This window comes from Hypanus sabinus, chromosome 6, assembly GCF_030144855.1.
Source record: "Hypanus sabinus isolate sHypSab1 chromosome 6, sHypSab1.hap1, whole genome shotgun sequence".
NCBI lineage: Eukaryota > Metazoa > Chordata > Chondrichthyes > Myliobatiformes > Dasyatidae > Hypanus > Hypanus sabinus.
This window is the reverse complement of record NC_082711.1, coordinates 46041019-46059550: the sequence shown is the minus strand read 5'-3', so window position 1 is coordinate 46059550 and position 18532 is coordinate 46041019. Positions and strand designations below refer to the sequence as shown.

At 40.7% G+C, this 18532-nt stretch overlaps 1 protein-coding gene across 3 annotated transcripts in view; it reads left to right on the top strand.

Annotated features, from left to right (window-relative positions):
- The window catches only part of acbd5a (acyl-CoA binding domain containing 5a), a 98646-nt gene that overhangs the window by 78566 nt on the left and 1548 nt on the right, over positions 1-18532 (top strand). For all 3 annotated transcript variants that reach the window (XM_059972046.1, XM_059972045.1, XM_059972047.1), the window contains 5 exons: positions 4653-4883; positions 10279-10385; positions 12832-13111; positions 17482-17681; positions 18305-18355. In XM_059972046.1, the coding sequence (XP_059828029.1) occupies positions 4653-4883; positions 10279-10385; positions 12832-13111; positions 17482-17681; positions 18305-18355 (869 nt within the window). The remainder of the gene's footprint in view (positions 1-4652; positions 4884-10278; positions 10386-12831; positions 13112-17481; positions 17682-18304; positions 18356-18532) is intronic.

Genomic DNA, 18532 nt, shown 5'->3' with positions numbered 1-18532 from the left:
GTACTCCCGGTGTGGCCTTTTATATATTGGCAAGACCTGATGCAGGCTGGAAGGCCGTTTCGCTGAACACCTACACTCTGTCTGCCACAGAAAGCAGGATCTCCTGGTGGCCTAACATTTTAATTCCATGTCCCATTCACATTCTGATATGTTTATCCATGGCCTCCTCTACTGTCAGGATGAATCCAAACTCAGATTGGAGGAATAACACCTTATATACCGGCTGGGTAGCCTCCAACCTGATGGCATGAACATTGACTTCTCTAACTTCCGTTAATGCCCCTCCTCCCCTTCTCACCCTATCCCTGATTTATTTATTTTCCCCCCTCCCCTTTTTGTTCTCTCTCTGTCTGTTCTCCATCTCCCTCTGGTGCTCCCCTGCCCCTTTCTTTCTCCCTAGGCCTCCGTCCCATGATCCTTTCCCTTCTCCAGTTCTGTATCCCTTTTGCCAATCACCTTTCCAGCTCTTAGCTTCACCCCACCCCCTCCTGTCTTCTATCATTTTGCATTTCCCCCTTCCCCCTCCTACTTTCAAATCTCTTTCAGTTAGTCCTGATGAAGGCATGAAATGTCGACAGTGCTTCTTCCTATAGATGCTGCCTGGCCTGCTGCGTTCCACCAGCATTTTGTGTGTGTCGCTTGACTTACTTAACCACTGTTCTGTATGCCAGGGTTAGCAAAGTGGATATGTGGTCTGAGTATCCAGTTGCAGAGTGAGGTACAGATCTCCTGGTTTTGATATTTGGGCAATCAGCTTGCTAAACATCTTCATTTTTTCCACCTTAACAGCTAGAATCTCCTGCTGGTCAGCCATTTTAATTTCATTTCCCATTCCCACACTAACGTGTATGACTACGGTCTCCTCTTCTGCCAAGCTGAGGCAAGATGCAGATTAGAGGATGGCGCCTCATATTCCATTTTAGCAGACTCCCAAGTGACTGCATCAGTATCAATTTCTCTATTATGGTATCCATTCCCCACTGTCCTCTCCCTCCCACGCTTTTTCCCTTATTCCTTAGGCCCCTATATCCCTTCTCTCTCCCCTTCCCCTGCCCTCACGACTTGTCCACCACCTTCTCTTCCTTCCTCTTGTTCTCTTCCTTCTTCCATTTATTCCAGTGTACTATTCTCTCCTCTCAAGTTCCATCTTGTTCAGCCCTTTGCCTCTTCTACTGATCACTTCCCAGCTTCTCATATCATTCCCTCTTCCCCCCCCCCCCCACTTGGATTCACTTATCACCTGCCAGCTTGTGCTCTTCCCCTTCCCCTGCCCTTTTGTTCTGCCTTTTACCCTCTTTCTTTCCAGTCCTCATGAAGGGTCTCAGGCTAAGACATTGACTGTTAGCTTCTCTCTCGCCATATGTGCTGTCTGATCTGTTGAGCTCCTCCAGCATTTTTTGTGTTACACCTGTACTGAGTCAGAGTAATACATTAGGAAAACAGGTCCTTTGGCCCCACTGGTCTGGGCTGACCACAGTATCCTCCCTGCTAGTCCCAGTTTGCTTGTGTTTGGCCCATAGCCCTCCAAACCCTTCCCTGGCCCATACCTATCTAAATGCTTCTTAACTGTTGCAATTATAGCCGCCTTGACCACTTCCTCTGGCAACTCCTTCCAGGTACTTCTCAGGATCCCTTTAAATCTTTCCCCTCTTGTATCTGCACTGTCTATTTTAGATCAGCTCGAGGGAAAAGACCATTTCCAACATACCCCTTATGATTTTACCCATAGCCTTTATAATTTTATAAACTTCCGAGTTCATCCTTCATTCTGCATTCCAAGGAATAAAAATCCAGTGTGGCCAACCTCTTCCTATAACTCAGGCCCTCTAGTCCAGCAGCATCCTGGAACATCTCTTCTACACCCTCTCCAGCTTGACCTTGTCTTTCCTATAACTGGGTGACCAAAGCTCTACACGACTCTCCAAGTGTGGTCTCACCACTGACTTATGTAACTGCAGCATAATTACTCCTAAACTCGAAGCCCTGGCTAATGAAGACTGGCATGCAAAATACTTTCTCCACCGCGCTGTCTACTTGCATGGCTGCTTTCGATGCACTGTGCATTTTTACTCCCAGGTCCCTGCGTTGGACGACATCCGTCCGTCACTACCCTGCCATTCACTGTCTAGGTTCTATCCTGGTTTGACTGTCCAAATACATCACGTCACACTTATTTCAGTTGAAATCCTTTTGTAATTAACTACATTAACTGCAGTAATTGTATCTGTTAGAAACATTGCTAGTCCCTTTGCTTATTTTTCTGTCATATTTCAAGACCTTATAGTACAAAGTACTTCACTTCATAGTTGATTTTTAAAAGCAGGAAATAAAAGTTGTAAAGTGAAACCTTATCAGAGTATACGAAGTTTTAATTTCTATAAATAATTTTTCAACTTGCTTATACATGACATCATTTTGTAGCAAAGACTTGGATACATCTGTTTCCTGCTTTCGGTATGTTTGAGAACGGTGTTTTATGATGTGTTTTTTCAAAAAAGAGAAGCTTGGCAAATGATTTGTGCAGAAGTGAAACTGCTGTGTAGCACAGATCATTTATGTAGAACCACTGTCCCAAGAGACCAAAAGAGCTCAAAATAGAAATGCTTTAAATGTGTGATGAAGCTGAGTTTGCCCTTTTTAAAAATGCATTTGAATCCACCTGATAAAAATGGAAAAGGTTAACCAGGCTTGCTTTGTATAAAGAATATTGAAATAGTAGTAGAAGTGTGTGTTGACTTGGTTGGGGTGGGGAGGAAGTAATTGTTTATTATCACTGTTGCCAGGATTTTTTTTTCATTCTCCGCCCTTCTGCCCCAAGTCCAAACTTCAAAATGATGACTTTTATAACCATTTGTTTACCGAAGTGCCATGTATATAATTTGGTGTTGAGTAAAATTACACATCAAACTATGTTATGGGATAGATTATAAGTTGTTTACCTGTCTTTAGTGTTTAACATTGAATCGTAGAACTAATATCTTGAACTAAATTTTTCACTGTACTATGTCGCATTATACCTTCAAAAGTTTTTCTTAATTCTCTCCAGAGAATGCTGCCTGATCTGCTGAGTGTTTCAGGCATTTTTATTCTTAATATTTGAGATTTCTAACATCTGAAGTCTATCCCATTTTTAAACACCCCAATTGTTTCGCTGTCCATTTTAATTTAAAATTCAGTTAGTGGATCTAGTAAATCATAACAGATGAATTCCTGTAAATTGTCTTATAAAATAAAGGTAACTGTTAGACAAGCAAATGTTAACTAACCAAATTTTGATTGTGATTATTATCAGACATATGTTGTCTAAGAGGTCTGCAGTTTTCTGGCTTAGAAAACTCATCAAACCTTTCTTTGTCACTTGTCAGCAGCAGGCTGTTATTTCATGCCCTGTGCTTTGGCCTTTATAACTGACTTGGTTCAAGAATATTTTACCCATATATGCTGACATGTCATGATAATTGTAATGAATTTGTTGTGTTATATTAACATGCATGTTTATTGATTTCATTTAATTTTGTGGCAACAGTACGTGTCATTTATTTTTCACAGGATGTAGAATTGCCAGCATTTATTGACCATTCCTACTTGCCCCTGAACTGGGAAAGATTATATTGGTCTGTAGTCACAGTGGAGGATACTTGAATAAATAAATTTGGAGGGAAAGTATAAGGGAGTGGCACAATAAATGATTACTGTTTTCACAATTAAGGAAAATCTCAGAGCATTTTATCAGTATAAGAGAAAGTTTCATCTGTTGTTTCCTGCCCACTTTCCCAGTTGATTTCTATTCTGTTGAAATGTTCTTTACTGACCAGTTTTAGTATACTTAGTTGTTAGGAGCAGAAAGTTGGAAATAAAAGAGAAGCAGATGCCAGTACATATCATGAAAGACTGGGTATGAGCAAAGCTGCAAAAACAGAATTGCAGGCGTAGAACTCTGGAGTCACATAAGAGAAACTCGATTATTGTGATTTGAGAATTTTCGGTGAAAGAATAGACAAAATGGATGTCAAAATAACTTGTTTTAAAATAAAGTTAAGTAATTTACAATATTTGATAATTCTCAAATGATTGTCCAGATTAAAGGCTCAACAAACTGCTGCTCCAACATATCCAAAACTTTTTTGAATCCAATGGATAAATGAGGTTTTTCGAATGCTGTGTTTATAATGTAGAATTGCTCCCCCTGGAGGAAATTAAGTATTTTGAAAAGCAGAAAAGATTTTAATGAAACATCCTATGAATGTTTTTAGATACAGGAAAGATGTTTTTAATAATGAAGCTCCATTAGCAATTAACTTAGTAATGAAAATAGAGAATATAAAATGTGACAGAGCCATGAAGATGTTTATGAACAAATTGGGATTTTTAGATATAGTAGAAAATGTTTATCTTAGTGGTTTAAATGAATTGCAAGTACATTTCAAAGAGGTTAGTTCTATCTACAGAATCCAAATGAAGTGAGTAGATACAAATATGTTAACTGTAAATATCTGTCTGATCACTTCACTCACCAAATAAATAGTTTCTGTGATGTAGTGTGAATCTCTTGCCCATTTTAGCTGTTGCTAGATCTTTTATTTGGAAAAAAAAACGAGTGATAATTTAAAACCATTGATTAAAGTACTATTTTTGTCTTTACTGTTTTTTAGTCGAGACAAATGAAGTAGTGAAACTAAGAACCATAACACAGGAACCAGCAGATGTGAAATTAGAAGATGTGAAACCAGAATCTGTAATCTTCGAAAAGACAGAGCTACTAAGCACTGATGTCCACAATGGGCTTCCGGATCCCCAGCCTGCTCTAAAACCAGGGACTGGAGAGAAAGAAAAGGATGTAATGGTTCATAACATACAACAACTTGCAATGAATGGTGAAATAGGTGATTCAAAGCAATTGTGTTATTTGGTGCATTGTGAACAATGACCAAGCATGTTTCAAATAAGTAATAGCCATTATTACAAAGGTTTATTTATTGTGGTAAGAAAGCGTTTGTTCTGACACTTGAATTCTCAACATTAAAGTGATTAAGGAGAAGAGAAATATTTTTGATTATATATTAATATGGACATTTTGTTGGCTTTTTACAAGGAATATATTTTAAGATTTGAATCTGTTTTACACAAATTTAATGTACTTCCTCAATTATGAAAGCATTAAAATTCTCATAGCAGGAGAAATCCATTCACTTTTATATTTATCTTTAAATTGTCCATTTTTGTTAATAATGGCTACTGGATAGATAATGCTAACCTAAAACAGATGTTCACTTGTTTCTGACAAATGCTTCTAGAATATAACTTACATTTATTTTGAAATGAATTTTTAATCACTGATATTCTAACACTGGAAAGTATAAACTTGAGTAAGTTGTTTAGCTTGATAATGAAGGAAATCCATAAGGATCAGCTACCTCAGGCCTGTGTCAAGTAGTCTCTAGAGTCCTTTTTTATGGCATGGACCAGTACAATTAAATAAGGGCTCTGTGGACCCCAGGTTGGAAACCCTTGCTCTCGACAAACTGAGCAATATAATCAACAGGCATGAAACATTGAACCCTGATGCCTTCTCCATCATTTTGGGGGATTTTAACCAGGCCAACTTGAAAATGTCTCTAAATAATCATTGCCAACATATCACTTGTGGAACCAGAGGAGCCAACACACTGGACCACTATTATAGTACCATTGACAATGCTTGTTGTGCCATCCCACGGGCACACTTCGGAAAGTCTGATCACCTGGCTGTACTTCTATTCTCTGAGTATAGGCAGAGACTGGAGACCACAACACCAATAGTGAAGACTAAGAATATAAGGTCAGTGGTGATGGAGGAGTGCTTACATGACTGTTTTGAGTCAGTGGTCTGGACAGTATTCAGGGATTCATTTTCAAGTCTGAATGAATACATTACAGTTGTCACTGACTTCATTAAAACCTGTGTGGATGAATGTGGGCCTATGAGAACTTACTGTACATGCCCAAACAAAAGCTGTGGATGTACCAGGAGATCTGTAGTCTACTGAGGCTAGATCTATGGCATTCAAGTCTGGTGATCGAGGATTATATAAGAAGGCCAGGTATGACTTATGGAGGGCTATCTCAAGAGCAAAATAACAATTCCAATTGAGGTTAGAGGTGGAGTCAGATGTATGTCAACTCTGGTAGAGTTTGCAAGATATTACTTCCTACAAAGCGAAAACCAATTTCGTGAATGGCAGTGATGCTTCACTCCCTGAGGAGCTCAGCATCTTTTATACATGTTTTGAAAGGGAGAATAAAACTACAGCTATGAGTATTCTTGCAGCATCCAGTGACCTTGTGTTCTTTGTCTGATCAGAACATCTTTTAAGAGGTTGAACTCTCACAAGGTGACAGGCTCGCATGGAGTACCTGATAGAGCTCTGAAAATGTGTGCCAAACAACTGGCAGGTGTGTTCAAAGACATTTTCAATCTCTAATTGCTGCAGTTGGAAGTTCCCAGCTACTTCAAAAGGGCAGTAATCATACCAGTGTCCAAGAAGAGCTGGGTGAGCTGCTTTAACGACTCATCATCCAGTAGTACTCGCATCTATGGTAATGACGTGCTTCAAGAGTTTGGTTATGGCTAGGATGAACTCCTACCTAAGCAAGGACCTGGACTCATTGCAATTCGCCTACCACTACAATAAGTCTATAGCAGATGCGTTCTCATTGGCTCTTCATGTTGGTTTGGATCACCTGGACAGTACTAATTCTTGCATCATGCTGCTGTTTATTGACTACAGCTCAGCATTTAACACGTCGTTCCTGCAGTTCTATTGCAAGAACTCCAAAACATGGGCCTCTGTATCTCCCGCTGCAACTAGATCCTCAACTTCCTCACCAGAAGACCAGAACACCAAAAGTGTGCAGATCAGAAGAAACATCTCTACCTCGCTAATAATCAACACTGGAACACCTCAAAGATGTGTGCTTAGTCCACTGCTCTACTCTCTCTACATCCATGACTGTGTGGCTAGGCACAGCTTAAATGCCATATATATTTGCTGATGACACAACTATTGTTGGCAAAATTTCAGATGGTGACGAGAAGGCATAGAGGGGTGAGATAGATCAGCTGTTTGAGTGGTGTCACAGCAAAATCTTTGCTCTCAACATTAGTAAGAACAAAGAGCTGATTGTGGACTTCAGAAAGGGTAAGACGGGAATACACACAAGTCCTCATCGAGGGACTAGAAGTGGAAAGTCTGAGCAATCTGAAGTTCTTGGGTGTAATATCTCTGAGGATCTATCCTGCACCAACACATCAATTCAATTACAAAGAAGGCATGACAGCGGCTATATTTTCTTGGGTGTTTGTGGAGATTTGGTATGTCACCAAAGACACTTGCAAATTTCTACAGATGTACCATGGAGAGCATTCTAACTGGCTGCATTACCATCAAGTATGGAATGGGGCACTGCACAGAATCAAAAGCAGAAAGATGTAAACACAGTCAGCACTAGCCTACCCCAGCATCCAGGATGCCTCAGATGCCTCATTAAGGACCCTGATTAACCAAGACATGCCCTCTTCTCATTACTACCAACAGGGAGGCGGTACAGGAACTTTAAATTTCTTTAAATAAACTTTAAATACAGGAACTTTCTATTCAGAAATACAAACGTTTGTAGATTCTGCCCGTCTGCCATCAGATATCTGAATGGACATTAATCCCAAGAACACTACCTGACTTTTACAGTATTTTCTCTTTTTACTCTACATATATAGTTACAGTAATTTACAGTTTTTATTATGTATTACAATGTACTGCTGCCACACAACAAATTTCATGACATATGCCAGTGATATTATACCTGATTCTGATTATAACTAGGTGATGCATCCTACTGGCATAATTAAAACCCAAGTTTTAAGTGAATGCCAGTTTGCTAGTAATTTTATCGAGGCTCATAGTGTTCAGTTTGTTGAATGAACTTACTTCAGCTCAATAAATTATTTTGGAACAAACCTCTTTCATTATCAATGCTATGTTGTTTATATGTTCTCCAATAACTTTTTAAGGAATGCTTAGAATTCTTAGTTCTGCCATTTCTACTAAAATTTCCTTTACGTCCTCAAAGTACATTTCATAAACCCATTGTGTCATTATATATTTCATCATAAAGCATATTGAGTTCAGTTGGTCCACCATTTTGATGTTTTGATTTGTGTCTGCTACTGTTTGGATTCTTGAGCTGCACCTTGAAAATTTTATAAGCTTTCCTCCTTGATTGACCTTGACAATAAATATAGTTGCCTCTACTTGCCTATTTAAAACTTGCTTTAAATGCAGGTGGCCATACAAAACATCACAACCAAGCTAGAGGCCAGTGAGAAATACCATTAGTGCCTCTAAAGTCTCAAGTACAAAGGTTTGAACTTTTTATGAATCTGTATTTATGGACAGGAAATGTACAAAATGGTCAGCTGCTTGCTGCTCTCCATCTCCTAATTTTATTACCACCTTTAATTACTCAGCAATCTGCTTTGATTTGTTTTCATCCTTTTTTCTAGTGTATTGCCTTTTACAATTTCCATGCTGCCTTTGCACTTGCATACTAAAATCTAAACACATTCTAAATATTCATTCTCCCACATCCTTGACATCATTAATTTCTTCATTTAGTTTCCTTCTGTTCCTTTCCCCCCTTCCCTTATAATCCAAGTTACTTTAATGTCCTTTGATCCTTCTTGCATTTACTTCCTCACACTTCAGTTCTGTTGGTGTCTTACAATAAAGGCCTAGACTTTAAATGGATAAAAGAAACAAGTAGAATTAACCACATAATATATCGATGGAACATTCTTTATGTTTATCTTCCAATGCATAAGAATAAATTACTGTGCAGTACATTTTGATTCAAAGTAATTATTAATGTATAAATTGCTTTACTTTAAAATTAACAGATTTATTTTTAAATGACAATGAAAATAATTGTCTTATTTTAAAATATTTCCATTTTAAGAAGGTAACCTTTCAGTTTTAGTTGATGACTTAAATACCTTACAATTTTGTACAAAACATTAATATATTTCACTTAAGCACAAAAATAGCAGTTTTAGTTTCATATCCATTTCTCTGCAACCAGGGGTAAATATGAAGTGGGTGCAGATACATTATTGGCTTATATATTTATGTGGGGTGTATTTTCGCTAATGTATTTAAAAATTTCCTTTTACCTATTTTCATTTTCAGCAATTACAGTTTAGTCTGCCTTTATCTCAACATCAACTGCACTCATTCTGTATCTATCAGTACAAAGTGTACTGATAGAGTTGGTTAAACACTCTCATTATACCTGAATCAGTCACTTCCTTGCTTTTACCTCATCATGTATATATTTGTAAAGGTCTATGATTCTGGATTTATTTGTTTTGATTTTTTTTTCCTGTTTTGTCACCTGAAAGGAGTTGTATATTAGAACAATGTTTGCTATTAATTATATTAATAGCTGAAAGTATCACTGGAAGATTATCAGCTGTGTCTACCCATTTCCTTTGGCCTTTTTTCTCCACTCTGAAAAGAAGCCATTCCTTGTTAATACAACTCCTTTTAAGCATGGTACATGACACAGCAGAAGTTTGCCAGCATCAGGGACAGTGCAGCCTATAATTACCACCCCTTTGGCCGTTCTGAACACTCACTCTCTCCTACTGGTTCACAGTGGCTTAAGTATATACCATCTACAAAATGTACTGCCGTTATTCATCTGACCTCCCCCATCAGCATGTCTCTGACAGGTAACAAAAATGAGGAAGACAGCAGGGTCATGATTTCACAACCACTTGGGGTTTCCCTTTCAAAAGGCTACATAGGTACATATTATCAATGCATTCCTCTCAACAGCTCTTGCTGGTACCTTATCACAAAATAGAGTCCTTGCTGGTACTATTCTTAAAAAAAAGTGGAAACCCCAACAGAAATTTTATAAGAGATTAACTGTGATTAAAATTATGAATATCCATTATCTCCTCAAAAACATCCATCAGAGCAATTCAGGGCTACAAGATTGCCATTAATAAATCTCTTCTCACTTTCCTTCAGTAATCTGTGCAGTTAAATAACTATTCGTTTTGACTCTGATTCTTGCTTCTGCTGGTTTCTTCAACTCAGACTAAAATTAACTGACCTATATTTGCAGTGTTATTGCTAGTGTTTGGTTAAGTCTTACAGACACACATTTTCTTGCCTAATCTCAATGACTTCATATTTTATTGGTGTTAATCATATTTCATTTGTCCTTCAATTACAGATGGCCTAGAAAGCCAAGATGGTGAGCATTCAGGAACTCAGCACCTCGCTAGTGATTCAGATAGTGAGGTTTATTGTGATTCAATGGAACAGCTGGGATCTGATGAGGTAAATCACAATATATTGAACGTGGTCAAAGCCTTGCCACTATATATTGCTTTTTATGTGGGATGTTGTCCATGCAATAAGGTATAATCCAAAATGAATGAAGTTGTGTTCATTGAGATAATGAATATATTTCGACACTTTCCCCGTTTCATTAGAAACGGGGATTGTGCCGGAGGATTGGCGTATTGCTCATGTGGTTCCATTGTTTAAAAAGGGTTCTAGAAGTAAGCCTAGCAATTATAGACCTGTCAGTTTGACATCAGGGGTGGGTAAATTAATGGAAAGTATTCTTAGAGATAGTATTAATAATTATCTGTATAGACAGGATCTGATTAGGAGTAGCCAGCATGGATTTGTGCGTGGAAGGTCATGTTTGACAAACCTTACTGAATTTTTTGAAGAAGTTACGAGGAATGTTGACGAGGGTAAGGCAGTGGATGTAGTCTATTTGGACTTCAGCAAAGCCTTTGACAAAGTTCCACATGGAAGGTTAGTTAAGAAGGTTCAGTCGTTAGGTATTAATGCTGGAGTAATGAAATGGATTCAACAGTGGCTAGATGGGAGATGCCAGAGAGTAATGGTGGATAATTGTTTATCGGGATGGAGGCCGGTGACTAGTGGGGTGCCTCAGGGATCTGTTTTGGGGCCAATGTTGTTTGTAATATACATAAATGATCTGGATGATGGGGTGGTAAATTGGATTAGTAAGTATGCCGATGATACTAAGGTAGGAGGTGTTGTGGATAATGAGGTGGGTTTTCAAAGCTTGCAGGGAGATTTATGCCGGTTAGAAGAATGGGCTGAACGTTGGCAGATGGAGTTTAATGCTGAGAAGTGTGAGGTTCTACATTTTGGCAGGAATAATCCAAATAGAACATTGAGGGTAAATGGTAGGGCATTGAGGAATGCAGAGGAACAGAGAGATCTAGGAATAACTGTGCATAGTTCCCTGAAGGTGGAGTCTCATGTAGATAGGGTGGTGAAGAAGGCTTTTGGAACACTGGCCTTTGTAAATCAAAGCATTGAGTACAGAAGTTGGGATGTAATGTTAAAATTGTACAAGGCATTGGTAAGGCCAAATTTGGAATATTGTGTACAGTTCTGGTCACCGAATTATAGGGAAGATATCAATAAATTAGAGAGAGTGCAGAGATGATTTACTAGGATGTTACCTGGGTTTCAGCACTTAAGTTACAGAGAAAGGTTGAACAAGTTAGGTCTCTATTCATTGGAGCGTAGAAGGTTGAGGGGGGATTTGATTGAGGTATTTAAAATTTTGAGAGGGATAGATAGTCTGTTTCCATTGAGAGTAGGGGAGATTCAAACTAGAGGACATGATTTGAGAGTTAGGGGGCAGAAGTTTAAGGGAAACACGAGGGGGTATTTCTTTACTCAGAGAGTGATAGCTGTGTGGAATGAGCTTCCTGTAGAAGTAGTAGAGGCCAGTTCAGTTGTGTCATTTAAGGTAAAATTGGATAGGTATATGGACAGGAAAGGAGTGGAGGGTTATGGGCTGAGTGCGGGTAGGTGGGACTAGGTGAGATTAAGAGTTCGGCACGGACTAGGAGGACCGAGATGGCCTGTTTCCATGCTGTGATTGTTATATGGTTATACTAGCCAGATGCTATTGTAGTCATCAAAATAAGAAAATATTAAGGACAGAAAATGTTTGATCTGTTATTGACCTTGTAACTTCATTTGAAGTTACAAGGTCAATTGATAGAAATTTGCCGCTTAGTTTTGAAGCAGATAATTTGGCCTTAAATACTTCCATATGAGTTTAAAGCTGAGTATGGACTGGGGTGGGACTCTGGCCTCAGGCTTGATATAATTCCTACAACTCTACTCCCTGGGGATTTCATAATAGTGTTCAGAAGGTGGGGTGGGAGGGAGTTGTGTCTGTGGAAATGCAGGGGGCTGCAGGTACTGGAATCTGGAGGAACAAATAAGCTGGTGGAGGAACCTAGTGTAGCTGGTGCTCGAGTCGTTGAGTTCCTCCAATGGATTGCTTGTTCAGAGTCCGGCATTAAGTTTTGTGACATGGCTTCCGCTGTGCTCCTCCTGGTCTTTGTGTATAATGGTCTTTTCAAGAGTATTCTAAGGATCCTCGAGGACTACTGGCAGGTATCCAGGGAGACAGCTAGTGTGATGAGCTGCGAGGTGGGATATAAGCAAGAATGCATGGGCAATGAGTATAGCCCAGTGGGTCAGGTATTCTGCATCACTGATTTGAAACAAAAAAACTGCACATGGTTGAGTAATGTTCAGTGAGGAAGGAAATTCATCATCCCATGATCTGGCCCACATGTGACCACAGATTAACAGCAATATAGAATGGGGAGAAAAATTTATGTATTAATATCTTGTTTTTTTTAAGTTGCAGTATCATATGTAGAAGATTATGAGTATTATAGAAATAATGTAGTGCTTGGTTTCACTTTTTTAGATTTTGGGAGCTGACTGCATTGTCAGTAATGATTTTAACAGTTCTCAGATGATCTCAGAGTTTGAACACAGTCAGCTGTTAAGCAATCAAAGTAGTTGCAAATCAGAATTGGAATGTTCCATAAAGTCTCATCGGAATCCTGGGATAATAGGGCCACTAGATTTGGAAAAAGGTGGTGTTACCCATGGTGGTGAAGAAACAAGATCAAGTGGAAGTGGTCCTCAGAAAGATAAAGGAATCAGCAAAAGACCCGGGTTTCATGTGCCCAGGAGAGGTCAAGGTATGGTTTTCAATTGTTTCCCCAAAAATGTCACAAGGTTTTAACTTTCTTGAAGAACTGTGTGTTTTGATTCTGCCACTGATGCTACCAGCCTCCTTCCCCCCTCTGATCCCATCTCTCATCCGTGCCGGGTTTTTACCATTCCCTCCGACCTTCAAGTCTCTGAGATAGAGTGCTCTGTCCTCAATAAGGGCCTCAGCTTTGTCCCCCTTCATCCACACCGCAGCGAGTTCCGCGTACGCCATGATGCTGAACTCTTCCTCCGCCGGCTCAATCTCTGAGCTTACTTCTTTGGCAAGGACTCTCCTACCCCCACCGATGACCCCTTCTCCCGTCTTCAACCCTCCTCCTCTTCATGGACACCCCGCTCTGGTCTTCTGCCTGCTCTGAATCTCTTTATTGCTAATTGCCAATGGGACATCAACTGTCTCGACTTCACCACACTCTGTTCCAATTCCAACCTCACTCCTTCCGAATGCTCTGCTCTCCGCTCCCTTCTCACCAATCCCAACCTCACTATAAAACCTGCTGATAAGGGGGGAGCTATTGTTGTCTGGCGTACTGACCTCTACCTGGCCGAGGCACAGCGACAACTCTCTGATACCTCCTCTTATTTACCCCTTGATCATGACCCCACTGAGGAGCACCAGGCCACTGTCTCCTATACCATCACCAACCTTATCAGCTCTGGGGATGTGTCATCCACTGCCACCAACCTCATAGTTCCCACACCCCGCACTTCCCGTTTCTACCTCCCACCCAAGATCCACAAACCTGCCTGTCCAGGTAGACCTATTGTCTCAGCTTGCTCCTGCCCCACCGAACTCATTTCTGCATACCTTGACACTGTTTTATCCCCCCTTGTTCAATCTCTTCCCACCTATGTTCGTGACACTTCTCGTGCTTTGAATTTTTTCAATGATTTTAAGTTCCTTGGCCCGCACCGCCTTATTTTCACCATGAACGTCCAGTCCCTATATACCTCCATTCCCCCACCAGGATGGTCTCAAAGCTCTTCGCTTCTTTTTGGATTCCAGACCTTAGCAATTCCCCTCTACCAACACTCACTCTCCTCCGTCTAGCGGAATTAGTTCTTACTCTCAATAATTTCTCCTTTGGCTCCTCCCACTTCCTCCAAACCAAGGGCGTAGCCATGGGCACCTGCATGGGTCCCAGTTATGACTGCCTTTTTGTTGGCTTTGTGGAATAGTCCATGTTCCAAGACTATACGGGTATCCGTCCCCCTCTTTTCCTTCGCTACATCGACGACTGCATTGGCGCTGCCTCCTGCACGCATGCTGAGCTCATTGACTTCATTAACTTTGCCTCCAACTTTCACTCTGCCCTCAAATTTACCTGGTCCATTTCTGACACCTCCCTCCCCTTTCTTGATCTTTCTGTCTCCATCTCTGGAGACGACTTATCTACTGATATCTACTATAAGCCTACAGACTCTCACAGCTACCTGGACTATTCCTCTTCCCACCCTGTCTCTTGCAAAAATGCTATCCCCTTCTCACAATTCCTCTGTCTCTGCCGCATCTGCTCTCAGAATGAGGCTTTTCATTCTAGGACGAAGGAGATGTCTTCCTTTTTCAAACAAAGGGGCTTCCTTTCTTCCACCATCAACTCTGCTCTCAAACACATCTCTCCCATTTCCCGCACATCTGCCCTCACCCCATCCGCCCGCCACCCCACTCAGGATAGGGTTCCCCTTATCCTCACCTACCACCCCACCAGCCTCCAGGTCCAACCTATTATTCTCCGTAACTTCCGCCACCTCCAACAGGATCTCACCGCCAAGCACATCTTCTCCTCACCCCCTTTCTGCTTTCTGCAGGGATCGCTCCCTACGCGACTTCCTTGTCCATTTGTCCCTCCCATCCCTTCCCATCGATCTCCCTCCTGGCACTTATCCTTGTAAGCGGAACAAGTGCTACACCTGCCCTTACACTTCCTCCCTCACCACCATTGAGGGCCCCAGATAGTCCTTCCAGGTGAGGCGACACTTCACCTGTGAGTCGGCTGGTGTGGTATACTGCATCCGGTGCTCCCGGTGTGGCCTTTTATATATTGGTGAGACCCGACGCAGACTGGGAGACCGTTTCACTGAACACCTACGCTTGGTCCGCCAGAGAAAGCAGGACCTCCCAGTGGCCACACATTTTAATTCCACGTTCCATTCCCATTCTGATATGTCTATCCATGGCGTCCTCTACTGTCAAGATGAAGCCACACTCAGGTTGGAGGAACAACACCGTATATACCGTCTGGGTAGCATCCAACCTGATGGCATGAACATCTGTAACTTCCGCCACCTCCAATGGGATCCCACTACCAAGCACATCTTTCTCTCCTCCCCTCTTTCTGCTTTCCGCAGGGATCGCTCCCTATGCGACTCCCTTGTCCACTCGTCCCCCCCCATCCCTTCCCACCGATCTCCCTCCTGGCACTTATCCTTGTAAACAGAACAAGTGCTACTCCTGCCCTTACACTTCCTCCCTCACCACCATTGAGGGCCCCAGACAGTCCTTCCAGGTGAGCACTTCCTAACTTCCGTTAATGCCCCTTCTCCCCTTTTTACCCCATCCCTGACATATTTAGTTTCTTGGGTTTTTTTCTCTCTCTCTGCCTGTTCTCCATCTCCCTCTGGTGCTCCCCCCCACTTTCTTTCTCCCGAGGCCTCCCGTCCCATGATCCTTTCCCTTCTCCAGCTCTGTATCACTTTCGCCAATCACCTTTCCAGCTCTTAGCTTCATCCCACCCCCTCCGGTCTTCTCCTATCATTTCACATTTCCCCCTCCCCCCATTACTTTCAAATCTCTTAGTATCTTTCCTTTCAGTTAGTCCTGACAAAGGGTCTCAGCCCGAAACGTCGACAGCGCTTCTCCTTATAGATGCTGCCTGGCCTGCTGTGTTCCACCAACATTTTGTGTGTGTTGTTTGAATTTCCAGCATCTGCAGAGTTCCTCATTTTTTGTTTCTGTAATGTGTTTTCTTTACTCCTTGCAAAGCTTTACTGCTCTTGCATATTTCCCCACTGTTGCAAGATAATGACCCATTGCAAAGGATCTCTCAACTAATATATAGTTGTGTTCCATTGTGGAAAAATGGAAGATGGAATTTAATACAGGCAAGTGTGAGATGTTTGTCCCCCAAAGTGCAACCAGGGTAGGTCTTACACTGTGTGTGGTAGGACTCTCAGGAATGTGGTAGAACAGAGGGATCTGGGAATACAGATCCATAATTCCTTGAAAATGGTGTCACAGGTAGATAGGATCATAAAGAGAGCTTTTGGCACATTGGCCTTCATAAGTCAAAGTATTGAATACAGGATGATTTGTTGAAGTTGTATGAGTTATAGGTGAGGCCTAATTTGGAGTATTGTGTGCAGTTTTGGTCACTGGAAAGATATCAATAAGATTGAAAGAGTACAGAGAAAATTCACAATGATGTTGCCCAGAGTTACAGGGATATGTTGAAATGGTTAGGATTTTATTCTCTAGAGTGTAGGAGAATGAGGATAGTTTTGATAGAAGTGTACAAGATTGAATGATATAGAGAGTAAATGTAAGCAGGCTTCTTCCATTGAGGTTGGATGAGACTACTGGAGGTCATGTTAAGAGTGAAAGATGAAATGTTTAAGGGGAACATAGTTGAAACTTCACTCAGAGTGTGGAATGAGCTGCTAGCAGTAGTGGTGGATGCAGGTTTGATTTCAACAATTAAAAGAAATTTGAATAGTTACATAGATGGGCGGGGGTATGGTGGGCTAGGCAGATTAGTTCGGCCTGTACCAGATGGAGCAAATAACCTATTTTTGTGCTGTAGTGTTCTATTACTCTATCACAAAATAATTCCAATGAATATGCTTTTTAAATGTTGCATTTGTACCTACCTCAACCACTTCCTTTAACAGTTCATTCCAGGTACACACTACCTTCTGTGTAAAGAAGTTACATTTTCAAGTTACTTCTGTCCGCACCTTCTAGTTTGTACTCCCCAGTCCTAGTGACTATGACAATGCCTGTCATGATTTTGTACACTTCTTTGAGGTCACCTCTCATTCTCATACACTACATCTAGAGTGACCACTTTGTCCAATAACTCAGGCCTTCAAGTCCAGGTAGCATCATTGTAAATCTCTTCTGCACCCTCTGCTGTTTGAAAATGGTTTTTGATTACAGGGTGACTAACACTGTATACAATACTCCAAGGAAAGTTTACATATTGACAAAATGCATATCTTTAAGATTGAATTTGCATTTCCTGTAAATTCAAGAGAATTAGTAATGATTGGTCTTCCTTGAAAATTTGGTGTGATGGCTGTTTCACTGCAGATTTGTCCAATATTACTTTTTATCTTGCAGGTAACAGGATTCAACAGTCTGCAGAGGGTTTTCAGCCTGTACAGCTGGGAAATGGTGGCGATGAGGAGCGAAGAGGGTCAGAGCAGATACAGAAAGGCAATGTAAATGAACAGATTGCAATAGCAGTCATCAGGCTGCAGGAAGATATGCAGAGTGTGCTGGAACGACTTCATATTTTGGAAGCAGCAGCTGCTACTCAGGTAAGAATTAATCATAGTAAACATAAATGACAGCAATAGTACCCAATATGCTGTGCTAGTCATATGTCTACAATTCAAGATTTTGGGTAAGATCACATGGTGCAGCCCTAGTGTGGTTCATACTATATTCTGGTGAACTAAGGAATAGACAGTAGCACATGAATTTGCATCAGCACGTTTTCCCAATCTTTATTAGCTTACAGTGAAATGTGGAAATGTTTTTTTTCAATATAGAACAGGGGAAAAAATTGGCAAATTACGATTACAGTGGTGGCAGAAGCCACAACACTGTTTGGGAATAAATATAAAAGTCACTGAAAATACTCACAACGAAAAGAAAAGCAAGAGAATTCCTTTTAATATTAACCGATATGGGCATAATTTCAGAGAAATTAGTAGTGGAATGTTTATTTGCATAAGTTTTACTTATTTTTCACTAACTTAAGAAATTGGAGCAGGAGTAGGCCATCTTGCCCGTCGAGCCTGCTCTGCCATTCAATAAGATCATGGCCGATCTAGCCATAGACTCATCTCTACCTACCTGTCTTTTCCCCATAAGCCTTAATTCCCCTACTATGCAAAAATCTGTTCAACCTTGTCTTAAATTTGAGGTTTTATTGCAGGCCAAGTCAGAAAATGCCCAGCGTGATTCAGCCCATTCTGGACGTGTTAAGGTAATTGTTGCAAATGCATTTCAAATAATTTTAATGAGCAAATTTTGAAATAGCTCTGCTAAATTTGTGATTTTCTGACTTCAGGATCCCTTTGTCTCAGGACGTTTTCATAATTAAGAACAATAATGACCCTCAGTGATTAATTTTTTATTTTCAATTTGCTTTAAGTCTTGTAAC